Genomic DNA, 19,548 nt, shown 5'->3' on the forward strand with positions numbered 1-19,548 from the left:
ACCTTCTGAGGCAGAGAGTTCCAAAGTCGCACAACCCTCTGAGAGGAAAAATTTCTCCTCATCTCTGTCCTATAAGGGCAACCCCTAATTTCAAAACAGTGCTCCCTAGTTCTGGACTCACCCACAAGAGGAAACATCCTTTCAACACCCATCTTGTCAAGACCATTCGGGATCTTATATACTTCAATCAAGACACCCCTCACTCTTCTAAACTCCAGTGGCAATGAGCCCAGCCTGTCCAACCTTTCCTCATAAGACAGCCACTCATTCCAGGTATCAATCTAGTAAACCTCATCTGAATCGCCTCCAATGTTGTACTGTACAGCAGACTTTTCGATTGACTTGTGCAGTGTCTCAGCGGCCTGCACAGAAACCAGTTTGACTGCTTGATGGATGGATGGGCCAATTTGGCAATTTTCTTTTTAAAACTGGTCTAATCACACAAATTGAGGTGTGTCTGCAGCTCCTGCCCATTGCACACCTGTGGTTAGCATGTTTAGACAAGGGAGTCTCCATCCAAAAGCCTAAAATTTGAGGCCCAGTTGCTGATGTGAAAATATTTACAGGATCTGAGTGAAGGATTCGGAGCCTTCACTGGAACATGAGCGGCAAACAACCAGGGCTCTGGACACACTTCCTTGGTGCTCACTACTGCTGGAAATGAGCCAATTGAAATAAATGAACTCCTGCTTGGTAAGTACACGCCAGACAAGATTGGTGCAGAGGTCTTCTAGTAATAGGACTGAGCAGCTTCTCTTTGATAAGGGAGACAACTCTGGAATGTAAATAACAGATGACTCAGGAGATAGTTACTGTGATCATGTTTGCTTTTGCATCTTTCAGGATACAGTAATATTTTGGTTGTTGTGATTGAAGAAGTGTGATTAAAATCGCTATTTTTTCTGCACCCCTTTTAGTAAATGTCATGTGACTAGATTTTGGCTTCTAACAGAACAAATGCTCGAGCAATGAAAACATGACTCCACTGCAGCTAAATTTTGTTGACATCTACAGTCATGTCAAGATAGCAAACTCCTTCAATAACTGTCCCCGTTAAAGCTGGCTGTTTACTTTAGTGCTGTTGGTATAAACACTTGATGGATCTTGTTTATGCAAAAGCTCACTGCTGGCAAAGCAAAGCATCACAAAAAGAAAATCTCCTTGTGGAAAAGTGAAGGAAAGAAATTCTTTGACTGTGAGCGTTTACTGCTCTTGAAGTATTGTCTCGTGGAGCATGGCAGTCATGCCGGGCGAATCCATTGTGAGATGGCGGAACGTCCTGCTCCAAAAAGCCTGGGGAAGCAGGCTTAATTCGGTCCATTCAAAGCCACCTTTATATTGTGTGGCTAGCTAGACCAGTGCCATCGGTTCCTGATTCCCTTTCTTGGAAAGCAAAGCCCTCCCTGATTCACCAATGCTGTCGACTGAGTCGATGACCCTGGGGCGGAGGAGTCACCAGCAACTGAAAAGCAGCTTAAAAGGGGAATGGATGTTTATTTGAGAAGCAAAACACCTCAAGTCAAAGGCTCCTCCTTTGTTGGAGTTCTGTTGAAGAGTCATACGGACTCAAAACGTTAACTGTGTTCCTCTCCGCAGATGCTGTCAGACCTGCTGAGTTTTTCCAGGTATTTTTATTTTTGTTTTGGATTTCCAGCATCCGCAGTTTTTTGCTTTTATGTAATATTCATCCGTGGATGGGCCTATTATATCAAAAGCCAAACACACAATTGTCTGTCTGTTCCTCTGCTAAATGGACAGTGTTCTGAGAAGATGTTATTGGTTTGAGTGCCTTGTTTTCACTTCCACTCACCAGGTTTTGATTTCTCCGTAGTCTCTTTCCCCCGTGTTACTGTTCCCTAGATGGTAGGTTTTCTAATTGGTGTCCTCCAGGGGGTCCCCTACACCATTAGCTTTCCGTACTTTCCTGTATTTTAGCACATTATTTCCGCTGCTATTTACAAATAAAATATTCTTTCTGATATTGGCACTGCTTTTATTAATTTGCTTTTATGCATTCATGGGATGTGGACATCGCTGGTAAGGCCAGCATTTATTGCCCATCCCTAATTGCCCTTGTCAGGAAGGTGGTGAGCCACCACCTGAACCGTTTCAGTCCAGTGCTGTTAGGGAGTTCCAGGATTTTGACCCAGCAACAGTGAAGGAATGATGATATATTTCCAAGCCAGGGTGCTGTGTGGCTTGGAGGGGAACTTGCAGATGTTGATGTTCCCATGTGTCTGCTGTCCTTGTCCTTTCAGGTGGTAGAGGTTGTAGGTTTGGAAAGTGCTGTTGAAGGAGGCTTGGTAAGTGTATCTTGCATATGGTGCACTGTCACTGTATGTCAATAGTGGATGGGTGCCAATTAAGAGGGCTGCTTTGATCTGGATAGTGTCGTGTTTATTGAGTGTTTTTGACTTTTCACTCATTTCAGGCAAGTGGACAGCATTCCATCATGCTCCTGACTTGTGCCTTTGGTGGTGGACAGGCTTTAGGGAGTCAGAAAATGAGTTATTCACTGCAGAATTCCCAGCATCTGACCTGGTCTTGTAGCCATATTATTTGTATGGCTGGCCCAGTTCAGATTCTGGGCAATGGTAACCCCCAGGGTGTTGAAGATGGGGGATTCAGCAACACTAATGGCAGTAAATATCAAGGGGAATAGTTGGATTCTATCTTGTTGGAAATGGTCATTGACTGGCACTTGTGTGGCAAGAATATTACAGTCCGAGCCTGAACGTTGCCCGGGTCTTGCTGCATATGAACACAGACTGCTTCACTTTGAGAAGTCACAAATGGTGCTGAACATTGTGCAATCATCAGCGAATAACTCCACTTCTGACCTTATGATGGAAGGAAGGTCATTGATGAAGCAGCTGAAGATGCTTGGGCCTAGGACACTACCCTGAGAAACTCCTGCAGTGATGCCCTGGAGCTGAGATGATTGACCTGCAACAACCCCAACCATCTCCCTTTTGTGCTAGGTATGACTCCAACCAGTGGAGAGTTTTCCCCGATTTTCTTTGATTTCAATTTTGCTAGGGCTCCTCTATCACATGCACTTAATGTTCCCTTGATGATAAGGGTAGTCACTCCTGCCTCACCCCTGAAGTTCAGCTCTTTTGTTCATGTTTGTACAAAGGCTGTAATGAGGTCAGGAGCTGAGTGGCTCTGGCAGACCCCTAACTGAGCGTCAGTGAGCAGGTTATTGCTGATTAAGTGCTGCTTGATAGCACTGTCGATGAGACCTTTGCTGATTGAAAGTAGATTGATGGAGCTGATTTGGGGAGCTGATTCTCTAGTTTCCCTGAAAATACTGACACAATCCCCGACACGGGGTCCCTAGGATTGTGTTAGTATATTCAGGGGGTTCCATAGGATTGTCAGTATATGAATGTTGTGTATAGAGAGCATTCTGAGGTGTGTAGCACTGTGGGTACAGTACTAGTGGGAATAGGCCTATCCCATTAGAGTGCAGTACTGGTCTCACTGTGTACCACAGTGGGTGCAGCACTGGCCTCTCGCTGTGTACCACTGCGGGTGCAGTACTGGTCTCCTGCTGTGTGCCACTGGGGGTGCAGCATGGTCAGTTGCTGGTGATGGGAGAATTTGACTGGATGAATTAAGAATTGCAAATGAAAACTGGGGCAGAGCCGTGCAATGCATAGGTTTCAATGTGTTTTCTTCTAGCCCCATTCTGCTAGTTAAGGCAAACAACAGTACATCCATAGATTAAAGGTTGCTTCCTATCCACTGTGTATTGCACAAGCGGTTAATACAACCTATACTGTCCAGGCGACCCAGACATATTTTGGCATCACATCCTTGAAAGGCTTGCAAGTTGTGGATTGAGACCTCCGTAAAAAACTAGTGAAAGATTTTGACCTTCCCACTGCCTTCCCCACAGCACTTAAACCCCTCACAACCCTTCATGCTGATCACTCTGCTCATTTTGGCAAAGTTTGCTCACAATGCTCTTTGCATGTCAGTGGTTACCTCAGGGCAGAATACAGCATGCATTTATTAAGGAAAATATTAAGTGTTATTGGGGCCACTTCAGTATTCCTTATAACCATAAAGAGGCTTGCTCAGGAATAAATATTCATTCCCGTTGAGGTTTATTCTGGGCTTAGCTGGCGGAGGTTAGTTGTACATATCGTTCTCTTGGCTGAAGTCATTAAAGAGCTGTTACTCTTGTCAGATCTTGCTTGACATTTGTATACCTCTTGTTTGTTTATTTTCCATCCTTGAAAGACTATCCCAGCATGAGTCACAAGCTTTGGGAAGGAGGTGAGTGATGTTTTATTTTAGATGTACCATTTCCTTTGAAGGTAAAATCTTGCTCTTTTTCTGTTTCTTCACGAGTGTCTTCCCTCTTACACTGTGAAGATGCTGATTTTTGCTGAGGTTCAGTCCAGCACCAGGGATGAATGCCAACAACCTGATTCTATCCACACACTTTCCTGCAGAATATTGATTCAAAGAGCTGATAACTTGGGTTATTTTGTGACACTCTGGCATTGAATCCAGTTGTCGCTCAGTCGAGCCCTCAACTCCAGCCTCGACTGAAATCAGCCAACGCTAAGACTGTTGCCTACTTCCATCTCCGTAACATCTTCCCCTGCCTCATTAATGCCTTTGTTGTCTCTAGAGTTGACTATTTGAATGAACTCCTGGCTGGCTTTCCACATTCGACCCTTCATGAACTTACACTAAGCCCTGGCCACCCACCACCCCTATGCTCATTGACTTACATTGATCGCTAGTTAAGTATGGCCTTTTTTAAAAAAAAAAATTCTCATTCCTGTTTTCAAATCCTTCCATGGCCTCTCCCTTCCCTATCCTTGAAATCTCCTCTGGCTCTACAAGCCTCATATATCTGTTCTGCTCCAACTCTGACCTCTTGTGTATCTCTGATTTTAAATGCTTCACCATTGGCAGCTGTGCCTTCTGCTGTCAAGCCCCTAAGCTCTGGAATTCCCTCCCTAAACCTATCCACCCCTGCACCCCTCTCATTTCTTTTAAGACTCCCCTTAAAACCTACCTCTTTGACTAAGTTTTAGGTTTTAGAATCATACGATGGTTACAGCACAGAAGGATTTCTTGCCTGTCCTGACCCTCTGAAGAAATAATTCACCTAGTGCCATTCCCCTGCCTTTCCCAAGTAGCCCTGCATTTTTTTCCCTTTTCAGATAATGATCCAATACCCTTTTTAATGCCTCAATTGATCCTGCCTCCACCACACTCTCAGGTAGTGCATTCGAGATCCTAATCACTTTGCTGCATGAAAAAGTTTTCCCTCATGTTGCCATTGCTTGCTTTTGTCAATTACCATAAATCTGTGCTGCCTGGTTCTCAATCCTTCCACCAATGGGCACAGTTTTCTCCCTAATTATTCTGTCCAGACATCCCCATCGTTTTGAATGTCTCTATCAAATCTCTCCTCAACCTTCTCCAAGGAGAACAGCCCAAACTTCTCCAATCTTGCTATGTAACTGAATTTCCTCATCCCTGGAACCATTCTTGTGAATCCTTTTCTGTATCTTCTCTAATGCCTTCACATCCTTCCTAAAGAGTGGCACCCAGCACTGGACGCAATATTCCGACTGAACCAGTGTTTTATACAGGTTTAACATAGTTCCTTGCTTTTGTACTCTACATCCTTACTTATAAAGCCCAGGATGCTGTATACTTTATTAACCACACTTTCAACTGTCCTGCCACCTTCAATGATTAATGTACATATATTACAAAGATCCCTCTGCTTCTGAACCCACTTTATAATTGTAACCTTTATTTTATATTGTCTCTCTGCATTCTTCCTACCAAAATGAATCACTTCACACTTCTCTGCATTAAATTTCATCTGCCACTTGTCCGCCAACCTATCTACGTCCTTTTGAAGTTCTACACTATCCTCCTCGTGGTTCACAATATTTCCAAGTTTTATATCATCTGTAAATTTTGAAATTGTTTCCTGTATGCCAAGGTCTGTGTCATTAATATATATCTACAAGAGCTGGGGTCCTAACACTGATCCACTATAAAGCTTCCACTAGCCTGAAAAACAGCTGTTCACCACTACTGTTTATTGTCTGTCGCTCAGCCAATTTTGTATCCAAGTTGTTACTATCCCTTTTATTCCAGGAGTTCTAACTTTGTTTACAAGTCTGTTGTGTGTCACTTTGTCAAATGCCTTTTGGAAGTCCATGTACACAACAGCATTACCTTTCTCAGCCCTCGCTGTTACCTCATCAAAAAGCTCAAACAAGTTAGTTAAAAACGACCCTCCCTAATATCTTCTTATGTGGCTTGGTGTCAAAATGTATTTGTTAATGCTCCTGTGAAGTGCCTAGGGACATTTTACTAAGTTAAAAATGCTATATAAATACAAGTTGTTGTCATTGATATGATATGAGGAAACATATACAGTGAATGTCCACTGTACCTTCAATATGTTTGTTACAGCACGGAGCTCAAAGTGCAAACAGCACTCTAGCTTTATGTAAGTTTTTAATTTATTACAATTTGTAGGTTCATTGGTTTTTCTTCACTTCTTGCGATGAAACCCCAGAATACTATTAACTTTTTTTACAGCCTTATCAACCCAAGTTTCTCCCTTTTACACCCACCTCACCCTCCTCTTCCACAGTGCTGAGCTTTACTGTAAACACTAGATAATTAGACAGTACTGCAGGTCTTTATTCTCAAAGGGCGATTGCATTATCTATTGGGAAACCTCCTGTGGGATCACATTCCGTATGGTGACTTTGAGGGAGTAGCAAATAATATAAAGCAATGCTAATAATGGGCAATCAGTAGGCATCTGGTTAATTGATGTTTGATTTGAGTAGCAGGTGTTGGCACTTGGAGAAGTAACTATCTGGTATTAAACAGCGACTACTGCTGCAGGTGCCCCAACGGTACTTCAGAGGGTTTTGCAGATGGCACTTTGATGCTTGAGCTGGGCAGAAATAGCTGTTCCATCTTGCAGTGCCTCATAGTGTTGGTGCCTCTTTTCCCAGTGTTAAGATGCTAGATTAAAGACATGCTGTGAACTGTTTATAGGGACAGTGTTTTCATTCTGTCTGCTTCAGTCTCAGAAGCTGCTCTGGAAGGGTGCAGCATATAGCGAAAGACCTTTATTGTCCGGAGTAGTCTCCAGGGACTTTTGAATTCTGATCATTTGGTCACCCAGGGTGACCCTATATCATGCAGCCTACAATCTGCTGCACCAGCACTGTCTTTACTTGAGTGAAGAGCAGTGATGTTTTGAGTCCCACTGCCCTGATGGTTTTGTGCATTGCACCAACGATTAGGATCCCTGAATCATGCTGCCTCGAGAAGCAGCTCCCAGAACCCAGAAATGTTTTGAATGCTCCTCTCCACCAAAGATACGGAGCTAAAAACATTCATCAGGAAGAATAGAATAGCAGTATACTATTTAAATGGAGAAAGATTGCAGAATTCAGTGGTACAGAGGGATCTAGGTGTCCTGGCAGGTGAATCACATAAAATTAGTATGCAGGTACAGTAAGTGATTAGTAAAGCAAATGGAATGTTGGTGTTTATTGTGAAGAGAATGGAATATAAAAGTAGAGAAGTTTTACTGCAGCTGTACAGGGTCTTGATAGACCACATCTGGAGTACTGTGTACAGCTTTGGTCTCATTTGAAAAAGGATGTAAATGCATTAGAAGCAGTTCAGAGAAGATTCACTCGACTTGTTCCTGGGATGAAGGGCTTACCTTATGATGAAAGGTTGAACAGGTTAGGCCTGTACCAATTGGAGTTGAGAAGAATGATAGGTGATCTTATTGAAACATGTTAAGGACTTGATAGGGTGGATATCTGGAGGATGTTTCCTCTTGTGGGGAGACTAAAACTAGCAGATATAGTTTAAAAATAAGAGGTCTCCTTTTTAAGACACAGATTAGGAGAATTTTTTTTTTCTCAAAGGGTTATTGGGATGTGGAATTCTCTTCCCCAGAAAGTAGTGGAGGCTGGGTCTTGAATTTACTCAACGCTGAGTTGGATAGATTTTTGTTAGTCAAGGGAGTCGGGGGTTAGGGGGACCGACAGAAAAGTGGAGCAGAGACCACAATCAGATCAGCTATGATCTTATTAAATGGCGGAACAGGCTAGAAGGGCCAAATGGCCTAGGCCTGCCCCTATGTACCTATGGGTTGGGCTGCCTGCTGCCAGTACAGAATGCAGCAAAACGTGGTTCAGTTCAGACAGAGGTGGCCGTGGAGCCACTGATCTCACTGATTTAACCATGAACAATAATTTTCAGTGCACCATGTGTCCAGATTGTTCTTCAATATTATGTTTGTCACACCCTGTATCTTCCAGTACAAATACTGGAAGAGGGGAAAAGATCAAACTTGAGCACTAAGTTTTCTAACTGGGGACCCAGGACTAATTATGGTCTGTGAGGAGACCCCAGAGAGTCATCAGATTTCTGCATTAGTTGCTTTTCAAACGCACTGTAGCAGCAATGAAAGCGCTGTTTTCTTTTGGGCAGCTGATACTGTTGTCTATATATTAGCAGGCTTTCTAATTTCCACAGAGAGTCCCTGAAAGTGTTTCGTTATCTGCAGGAGGCACCTGAGAGTGAGGTGGACAGGGTATTGTCCCTGAGAGCGTGTAAGTACATGCAGACGTCTCCAGGATCCTCAGTATTTGCACAATGTCCCCATTATTTGTAGGGGATCATGGAGAATTAAATCAGTTTTTTTTTTGGAAAGTCTTAATATTTGCAGGGTGTCCTTCTCAAAGCAAGCCAATGTCAAGTGTAAAATACTTCACTGCTCCCATTGGCAGCAGCAGACTTGGTATTACAGCTGTCTTCAGACACACCTTGAGTTTTGAAGGACAGAATCTATAACTGTACTGCTGGATGTGTTTCACTGTACAATTGGGCACAGTGTGAATATTTCACGAACGCAGCCATATATCTTAGTAGCAACCTGGTGACAAGTGCTGCCAGATTTATATAGTCACTGTCTCTTGTTGCTAAGCACAGAGTTAAACATATTTTTAATGAAAGTTTTTATTTGTCTGGTGTACTGAAGAACGCAATCTATTGAGTAATGTTCATTTACGCAGGAAAAGCTCTCTGATACTCGGGAGGCTAAGCAAACAGCATTTGGAATATATCACTGATTCATCCGGTATTCATTGTACTGAGAGCTTGACTGCACACTTTTAAGGATGGCGTCTTGGTCACTTGCTTGAAGTGTACTTCACACACAGTTCTGCATGCAAAAGAGATTCCCAATTGTAGTTAAGTTGTTTTACTGTATGGCCTGTAACAGGGGTAACCCAGACTATAGCGATGAATGGTACATGTTTCTTTGACTATCCTCAGTCTAATGTGGGGAGAGAACGATTAGGGGTTAGAATGCTGTGTAAGCTGGGAGGGCTGCTTTGTTAATTTATTAAATGTATTAATCTGCTGCCTCTGTTCAGTTGGAAAATTTCAGCTGGGAATTTGGAAGATTAAGGGGTGATTTGTTCAAAGTTTTCAAGAGGGTGAATGGGTAGAGTAGTAGAGAGAAACTGTTTCCTCTAGTTGGCACTGAAGGGCTTAATCTAAAAATTAGAGCTAGACCTTTTAGGAGTTTAGGAAATTAGGGAATACTTCCAAGTACAAAAGCCTGGTAGAAGTTTGAAGCAGTCTTCTGCAATTGGCAGTTGATGCTAGACAAATTGCTACTTATAAATCTGTGACTGATTTTTGTTAATCAAAGATATTAAGGGATATGAGACAAAGGTGGTACGTAGAGTCCGATCACAGATCAACCATGATCTCATTGAATGGTGGAACAGGTTTGAGGGGCTGAGTGGCCTCCTCCTGTTCTGTGTTCCTAGGGCCATTGACCCAGGCAGAATCCCAGGGGCCAGACTTCCAATCATGTACCTGGGCCCAGTAGTTTTAATTGAGAACTTTCACATTTCACAGGTTTCTCCATCAGGGGTTGAGGTGGGCAGAAAGTATTTTGGTTTTATCTCTTTGAGTCCCCTCATATCTGGGATGAGACATATGGTACGCTGCTCTGGGGCATCACTTCTGACACTTGGAAGTCTGAATCTTTGCATTACCAGTGATGTCGCTAAGCTAATTAACTCAGCAAGGATGGGAGAATGGGTACAAGTGAAATCTTGCTGTTGTGAACAGGAAGGGGAGAAATTTTCTGGGCAACAAAAAATTAACACCTGTGAATCTAATGGTTATGATGGTTTCGTGGCCATGATACTGGACTTTGTAATCCAGGAGCCTGGACTTGTCACCCAGAGAGCAAGTTCAAATCCCACCATGGCAAAATTTGAGTTTTTAAAAAATCTGTAAATAAAAACCTGGTCTTGGTAAAAGTGAAGATGAAGCTGTTGGACTGTTGTAAAAACTCCGCTGCTTCACTAATGCCCTTTTTAGAGAGGGAAATCTATCCTTGCCAAGACTGGGTCTGTATTTGACTCCAATCCTTAACAGTTGACCCCTAACTGCCCTCTAAAGCAGTCTAACAAGTCACTCGGTTGTACTGAGGTTGCACAATGAGTGCTGGCCTTATCAGGGACACCCACATCTCGAGTGTTGAAGCGGAATATCTGGTATATGGTTTCAGAAATAATGCAGGTGTGCGACTGTAGTGGACAATCAACCGCATGTCATTACTCTGCAGCGTTGGTGGGCTTGTAGCAAAAACATTGCTGTTGTATTTTAAGTAGTCACATGCAAGTTACTTTGTGTCAGATGCCTTTTCTGTTGGGTGTCCTATGTTACTGTACACATCATTCTTCTGCTCATACCCATATTAAAATCCTGTCTGCCAGGATTCCCAGAGCTTGGAGTTGTGCCAAATCCGTGCTCTCTCGATTTAAAACATCCACCCTTTTTTAAAAAAAATTAAGTAACACAAGCATTTATACATGAAGATTGTCACTTCATGTCACGTTACCATTACACTTCACATGATCGTAAGAATGTAAGAAATAGGAGCAAGAGTCAGCTGTTCAGCCCTCTTGAGCCTGCTTAGCCATTCAGTACAACCATGGCTGATCTTTTACCTCAACTCCACTTTCCGACCCGCTACCCATTATCCTTGATTCCCTGAGACACCAAAAGTCTGTCCATCTCAGCCTTAAATACACTCATCGGTTTCTATTTCCTGGGGTATAGAGAGATGTTGCAGCTGTTCAACCCTGAACATGCAGCTGCGTGGAGCACGGAGCCTTGGTTTGATGCCTCATTTGAATGACTGCACACTCGACAGTGTAGCACTGCTCTCAGTTTTATATTGGAATGTTTACTTAAGTTATGAGCTCAAGTCATGGAGTAGGACTTAAACCCCCAACCTTAGGAGAGTTACCTACTGAGCAAAACTTGACGGTGCCTGCAAGGAAGAATACCCCTCACTTGCATCCGCGGGATATCTCATCCTGTTTAGTAACCCGTGAAGCCTGCAGCCTAACCACATCCCAGCAGTGAATAACTCACCTCCAGACTCCCTAAGCTGATTGACCATCTACAAGTCAGGAGTGTGATGGAATATCTGGACTTGCCTGCATAAGTGCAGCTCCAACAACACTCAAGAAGCTTGACACCATCTAGGACATAGCAGTCTGCTTGATCGGCACCCCATCCACCACCTTCAACTTTCACTCCCTCCACCACCAACGCACAGTGGGCATGGTGTGTATCATCTACAAGATGCACTGCAGCAAGTCACCAAGGCTAGTTTGATAGCACCTTCCAAACCTGCGACCTATACCATCCAGAAGGACAAGGGCAACATATGCATAGGAACACCATCACCTGCAGGTTTTCCCCCAAGTCACTCACCATCCTGACTTGGAGCTATATCACTGTTCCTTCACTGTCGCTGGGTCAAAATCCTGGAACTCCTTTCCTAACAGCACTGTGGGTGTACCTGCACCACTTGGGCTGCAGTGGTTCAAGAAGGCAGCTCGCCACCTTCTCGACGGCAATTAGGGATGGGCAATAAATGCTGGCCTAGCCAGCGACACCCATGTACCGTGAATGAATTTTAAAAACTGTTAGAGGAAAGAGGTAGAAATGCTCACATCTGTAACGAAACAATGAATTTTAGTTTGTTAATCCAGTGTTCGATCCTGATATTTGCCATTTCTGATACTACTTTAACTCTGTGTCTAAAGTCTGATCCTGGCCTTTAAACTTTTCAACAGGGGTGCCATGTAAACACAGTTTAAAGTTCAGTGCTACCACAGTCACCCTATTTGCAAACAAACTGTGCTAGGGCAGAATAATGATTATTGAGACTCTTCTGTCGTGTGAGCTGGGAATACCTTTCTATGAAGAGACAGCTAACAGCAGTCAGTAATTTAACTAAATATTTACTATCTCTATTATTGTGTTTTGATTTTGGCGACACTTGATACTTTTAGTGCTAAGATCCATTAAATCTCCTTTGGAGCACAATTTATCAGCAATGAGCCATTTAAATGAAGGATCAACATCAAGTCACTTTATACAGGCTCAAAGTACACTTTTAGTTTGCTAAGATTGCATGAGAAGTTAGTTAGTTTATATACAGGTTCCTCCCTAAGCCCTTTACACCTTGTGAATTATTTTCGAAGTGCACTCACTGTTGTTTGGTCCGAAATTTCCACAGCCAATTTGCACACAGCAAGGTACAGAAGGAGATGTGTGACTAGTTTATTTGTCAATGAGCTAGGAACTTTGGCCAGGACACTGGGAATGTTTCCTACCCCACTTTGAGTAATGCTTTGAATAAGATCTTTTTATATCCACCTGAACAGGTAGCTTGGGGCTTCGGTTTAATGTCTAATCCAAAATGGCAGCATCTCTGAAAATGCAGTACTCCCTCTGTATTGCACTGAGGTTTCAGCCTAGTTTGTGCTCAAGTGGGGCTTAAATCCATAACCACGTGTGACTGTCTGGCCTAAACTGACTACTGTTGTCCTTGCAAAAAATTATAGCAGTAATTTTTACTTTGATATTCTCCACAGAGCTATAAAGCAGATTTGTTTTTTTGATAATGCTATTGAGGCTTCACTTTGTCTCTTATCATGGAGGCAAACTCCACTTTGACCACAGCTTTCAGACCCAGGTATTTTTGGTTTCTCCTGACCAAAAGTTGTTGGTATATTCCGGGCTATGCAATAGTGATGAAGCCCAGAGTTAGAGATCGTTAACTGCGTCAAAGGGAATCCCACTGGTAGTGCAGTGAGGGGTGACCTGGGCAGTACAAAGCGGTCAGACAAGTGAGGTTTCTTAATGTTATATAAATAATATCAATGCCAACTTGAGAGATGTTTCCACACCTTCAGCAATCATGTGCTATGTTCACTCTAACCATGCTTCAGTGACGCTTATTAAACCTTTAATTCTGAGTGTTTGTTCTTTCGTATGTGATTGCTGTTGGGAGTTTATTGCCAATTATTTATTGGTAGATGAATGGAGCACTAGCTGCTCATTTAACTTGCTTCCTTGAGGATGTTCCCTCCCATCTCTCACCTGCCTGTAACTCTGTGTGGTATGTAGAGCATCCAAGGGTGGAGTTGCATGAGTAAGCAAGATGCATGTATCTATCGCTCTCTGCGGCCACTTGCTTGGAGAATCCAAATGTGTGTTAATGGACCATTATTATTTTATTTATGTGAAATTTTAAATGTTCTTTCTTTTAAAATTCGTCTACTGGCTTGATGACTGGCTAAATGGTGCCATATGGGAGGGCGGGTGGGGCATGGATTACAGCCATGCAGGTCAGGAAAGTGGCAGGTTTTATCCCTGGTCTCAGTCAGGCTGGCAGGACAGGCACCATACTTGCCATCTCTGCTGCTGGAAGTGGGCAGTAAAAAAAATCGCTCTGGTTCCTGCTGCTGCTCATTATCCCTCACTCCTGGTGGACAATGCAGTGGGTGCTCTCCCACCCCACTTTTCAATAGCCTGCTGACACTGTCTGGACTTCACTCCTGAAAAATGGCCATGTGAGGTTGTTGACTTCCTGGAGCTGTACCCCCTCCCCTTAAAGTAACCTCAGAAAAGTGGCGGGGGTGGTGGTGAGTTAACTTTGCAGTTGAGCTGTTTTGTGATGCATAGTTTATGGTCAATGCTCATTGATACTGTTTTACCTTTAAAGTAAATTGCTCATAAGTACCACTTGAAGTAGTTGTTATCAGTGCAAAAGCTGATTAAGGTGAGATCAATTCTGTTGACAGTTGTGTGTTTCTTTGCAGACTGTGCAGTGAACGTACACAAGAATTGCAGGACACTTCTAGCTGAATGCTCCACTTCCAAGGGCAAGGTTAGTGTGTCTGTGTTTGTGTAGGTGGTGTTTATTGTGCTGTTATTGCTGGCATGTTGGTTGTTGCATTATTTAATAATGACCTATCCTGTTTTGAGGAGGGGGATCTCTTTGGGGTTGAGATGGCTTCGAGGTAATGCGCCTGGTGATGGGAGCCTAGATCCAACACAATTTTCAATGGCGCACTGAACTGGACAGGTTTGCAGTACTGCAGAGTACTTGAGCAGCTAGCCTGGCTCATTACTGGAACATGTCTGAGGCTGGAAGGATACTTCTCATTTCAAGCTAACACTCAAATGTTGTAGGATGCTCTAAATTAGTCAAGTAGCATGAAGCTTACCAGTGCTCTGTGCCCTTATGTTGCATGGCTTTGACTGGGTTATATCACTTAGCAGATTGTACCGTTGTGTTAAAATCAAGAAACTTCACAATGTGTAACTAATTCTTTCCCTGGACCTTGAATTGATGGAGCTCTTCACTTCCCTGTATCTCTTTTCCTCCAATCATCCACAGCTTTCTCAAACCCAGGCTTGGTGTTGCCTCTTGACTATCAAGATTCCCCTTTTTGTTTTTCTCGACCTTGTTTGTGTCATGCACTGGGAGCTTGGCCTTTCTCCAACTTGAAGTTAGGAATTACATCAGGAAATTCTAATTGAAGCTGATACCCTTTATTATTTTGGATATGCGTCTTGTATGATGACTTTAATTCCTTTAAATTGTTCCTGCTTCAGTGACAGACCTGTACCCCAGTGTTATACAGTGACAGACCAGTTCCCACCCGCACTGTACCCCAGTTTTTACAGCGACAGACTGGTCTCCACAAATATTGCACCTCAGTTTTATATAGTGACAGACCCATACCCTCCAGGACTGTGCCCCAGTGTTATATGGTGACAGACCTGTCCTCACCTGCTGAAAGAATGAAGGCAGAATGGTGGGTTCCAAACCACCAATTATGTTTTTTGAAATATTTGGGCATCATCTTCGCTGTAACTAGGTATCATAGTTTGAGAATTAAATTAAACATTAATACAGGGTCCCCAGGTGTATCTCAAGCAGCTTGCCAGCACCATTCCCTGTGACCATCTGCAACAGCAGAAATTCAGAATGGAACTTTATGCAGTAACATTTTCAAACATACTATTTGGCTGTTTGCTGTCTTGCTTTATTGCGAGGTCTTTGTAAATAGTGCTGGATGATTGAAAGGTACAATCTTAAGTTACGAGCTGATGATATTGCGTTCTCGTGCTTGGTGCCCACCACATTTTCAGAATTGGAGTATGTGTTGCCTATTATATTCTAATCCTGTTTGTTTAAAGGGATACGCAAGTCCAAATTCAGCAACTGTAGCTGTTTTGGGGTGACCTAACTTGGGGCTCATGGGCTGCTTAAAGGTGCAAAAGGTCTAGGCTTCAAAGGTTGGAATGCGCATGTTGTGTCATTTGACCGACTTGTGTGTTATGAATTGGTTTTAATTGAACTCAGTGTTGAAAGTTTGCGACTTTCATTAGTGGGTGCAGGTCTCCCTGGTATGGTTTGGAAAGGTGTATTTGACATTTAAGGAAAGATCCCCCATGTCCTAGAGAATCATAGAATAGTTACTGCACAGAAGGAGGCCATATGGTTCGTCATGTCTGTGCTGGCTGTCTGAAGAAATAATTCACCCAGTGCCATTCCCCTACCTTTCCCTGTAGCCCTGCAAATTTTTCTTTATCAGATAATAATCCAATTCCCTTTTGAAAGCCACAATGCAATCTGCCTCCTCCATATTTTTGGCAGTGCATTCCAGATCCTAACCACTCACTGTGTAAGAGAAGTTTTTTTCTCATGCCATTCACCTTAAATCTGTACCCTCCGGTTCTCGATCCTTCCACCTTTGGCAACAGTTTCTCCATATCTACTTTGTCTAGACCCATCATGATTTTGAATACCTCTATCAAATCTCTGCTCAACCTTTTCTAAGGAGAACAGTCACAACATCTCCAATCTTCCTATGTCATTGAAATTCCTCATCCCTGAAACCATTCTTGTGAATCTTTTCTGCATCCTTTCTTATTTCTTCACATCATCCCTGAAAGTGAGAGGCCCAGAACTGGATGCAATACTGCAGTTGAGGCTGAACCAGTGTTTTATGCAGGTTTAACATAACTCCTTTTCTTTTGTACCCTCTACCTTCACTGATAAAGCCCAAGATGCTGTATGCTTTATTAACTGTTCTCACAACCTGTCCTGTCACCTTCAATGACTTATGCACATGTTTTTTTTGAAAAATATACTTTATTCATAAAATATCTGGAAGAACATTACAAAACATTTCAAAATCGCCATCACAAAACGTACAATTAGATTCAACTTTTACACATGGATCACGAGGTGCTTCAATACAATCAATGAATATTACAATCATTTTAATATGGTCATTACAGACAGTCAGACAATGGTATTGGAGTTATCAACATACATCATGTTGCACTCTGAGGTGCTTCAATACAATTACAATACAACTAGTATTCAATGCATACATTCATTGTGAGCTGTACAGCCCGAGTATGCCAATATACATCCTGGTCCCTCTGCTCCTGCACTCTCTTTAGAATTGTACCCTATATTTTGTTTCCCTGCATTCTTCTTACCAAAATGAATCACTTCACACTTCTCTGCATTAAATTTCATCTTACAGTTCACAGTATTTCCACGTTTTGTATCATCTGCAAATTTTGAACTTGTACCCTGTACACCAAGACCTTGGTCATTAATTTATATCAGGAAGAGCAGGGTTTTCCTGGTTGACAAAAAAAACTGAAGTGGCAGGCAGTGACCACAGTAGCAGGCGTTAATTTTCACATCACTCCAGCTGTATTGTGTCATTTGGATTGTCAGGGCTGGCACTAGTGGCAGCATTGTAATGTAAATATGGCATAAGCTCAGTATGCCAGTGGATTTCTGTAACCATTGCACTGCCAGAGTTTTGGCCCTTCCCCAAAGGTATAGTCCAATGAGGAGTGCCAAAGTGTTAACAAAACATTCACTTCAAGGAAAATACTGGGCAGCATAATGCCTCAATAATTCAGATTGCCCAACTGCAGTAAAGACTTCAAAATGCTGCAGGACAGCCCTGGAGTTACAGAAGTGACTTGGAACACAGTGCGTTTATTTACATGCACTTAAAACTCTGATTACAATCATTATCTGATTTTCCTCCCCCACCCCTTTCAACTTCAATCAATCTCTGTGCTTAAATACACAGATAAACCTATGCACCCGCAGACACACAGCTGGTGCTTTAGATTAAGACAGTTAATGTTCAAAAGCTTAAATGCTTGGCATAGTACTGAGAGGTTGGAAGTGGTTTTCACAGTCCAGTAGAGGTCACTCCCAGCTCCAAGCCAATTCAACTGGGTTAACTTGTGATGCTTGTCATGATGGCATCAAGCACTCCCAGGTCAGGACCTCTGATGGGTTCAATGCGCAGTAAAGTTCCCATTGGCACACCTTATCCCTAACCTCCAGTGAAGCAGCCCCTACTCTAGCGTGACAACATTCCTCTCTTGCACCAACCTTTCTGAGTCTGCCAACTGGGTGCAGAATTCTAGAGAGGCTTGTGGTGTGGGCTTAAATCCAGTGGGATATGGCTTGGGACTGATCTAAATTTCTGTTCAGAACCCTCTGGAGCGAGACTTTAATAGCCTCTGTCTTGCAAGAAATCACTTGAGACAGTGGTAGGTCTTCAGAACAGCTTATTAAGGAAAACAGCATGGGGCGTGGGGGAAGTTGTTTAGATATATTCAAGGCAAATTGGACAAATATTTTGGAGAAATTTTCATTTACAGCTGCTAGGAAAGTAGGGAAGTTTCATTTATGCTCCTTTCCTTCAAACTTACTTTCTGTCCTGAGGCTGACCCAAACTGGGGCACAGTTTTGTGAAACAAAAACAGAATTACCTGGAAAAACTCAGCAGGTCTGGCAGCATCGGTGGAGAAGAAAAGAGTCGATGTTGAGTTCTGTTGAAGGGTCATGTGGACTCGAAACGTCGACTCTTTTCTTCTCCACCGATGCTGCCAGACCTGCTGAGTTTTTCCAGGTAATTCTGTTTTTGTTTTGGATTTCCAGCATCCGCAGTAGTTTTTTGTTTTTATCACAGTTTTGTGGTTTGGTGAGGGTAGAGAGGGGAAAAATCCTTTGTACTTTGTCAAATTAGTCAGTCTGCGTGCATCAAATTAGTCATTGAAAGTCTGGGCTGTTCCACGGTGTGTACATCACAATCATCACTGCTTCTTATCTAATCTCTGGCCCATCAAGTAGTGTGCAGTTGCAAGATCAGTGGTTGATTTTTGTTCTGTCTAGAACAGGAGGGGCATTGGAACTACAGCGACTGCCCTCTGGCCCCCGCCCAACCAACTATTGCTCTGCCTGAGATTAGCTACCTCAAGTACAGACCAGGGATTGAACCTGAAGCATTTAGAACTGGATGCAACATTATTTACTGTTTTTGCCTGTGGGCACAGTGAGCACACATGCTGTATGTACTGTTAACTGCAGCCTTTTGGGATAAGTCAATATTTAGGTAGACCTACCAGCTGTAAAATGATACCTTAAATTTACTTTTCCGTGTTCTAATAAAGTGTGGATATTTCGAGATCATGGAAGTTATTGCAGTGCAGAATGTTTCACTATTCACAGGTCCCGCCACTGCTGTCACCCTAGTACATCCCCTCAGATTATTCAGCCATTGCAGTTTACTCCACAAGAGTCCATTCAGCCCATCATGCCTGTGCCAGCTCTTTGCTAAAGCAATGTGGAACAAATCTTACTGCTTTGCTTTGTACTTCATTGTTTTCTGCTTCAATTATTTTCTTTAAAATAATGCAGTGGTCTCTGCCTCAACTATTGTCTGCAGCAAAGGATTCTAACAACTCCCAGCAACTCGTTGCATAAAGAAATTCACTACCCTCCCTTCTCTATGATGGTTTCAATTTGTTGACTCTTCATCACTAAATCGCCAGCATTGGGAAAGTCTTTTCATTCTATTAAATTCCTTCATAACTTTAAAAATTTCTTGACCATGTTTTCAAACTTTTCTATGTGAAGCGCACTCTTCGTAATAGTTGAAAATAAAGTAAATATTGACATCTCTCTGGAGATCCCAGGTAAATGTTACAAAGTGCACTCTCCTGGAGTTTCCCAGTAAACAGTAACACACTCATAGACCTGTGATTTAATTTTCAAAAGAGTGCGCCAGG

General features: G+C 42.7%; 1 protein-coding gene across 1 annotated transcript in view; it reads left to right on the forward strand.

Moving 5' to 3' along the window:
* Positions 1-19,548, forward strand: part of arhgef18b (rho/rac guanine nucleotide exchange factor (GEF) 18b) — a 184,411-nt gene that overhangs the window by 126,553 nt on the left and 38,310 nt on the right. Inside the window, exon 11 of the mRNA XM_078556077.1 lies at positions 14,241-14,308. Coding sequence (XP_078412203.1) covers positions 14,241-14,308 — 68 coding nt within the window. The remainder of the gene's footprint in view (positions 1-14,240; positions 14,309-19,548) is intronic.

Source organism: Cetorhinus maximus, chromosome 13 (assembly GCF_964194155.1).
Source record: "Cetorhinus maximus chromosome 13, sCetMax3.hap1.1, whole genome shotgun sequence".
In the NCBI taxonomy this organism is placed as follows: domain Eukaryota; kingdom Metazoa; phylum Chordata; class Chondrichthyes; order Lamniformes; family Cetorhinidae; genus Cetorhinus; species Cetorhinus maximus.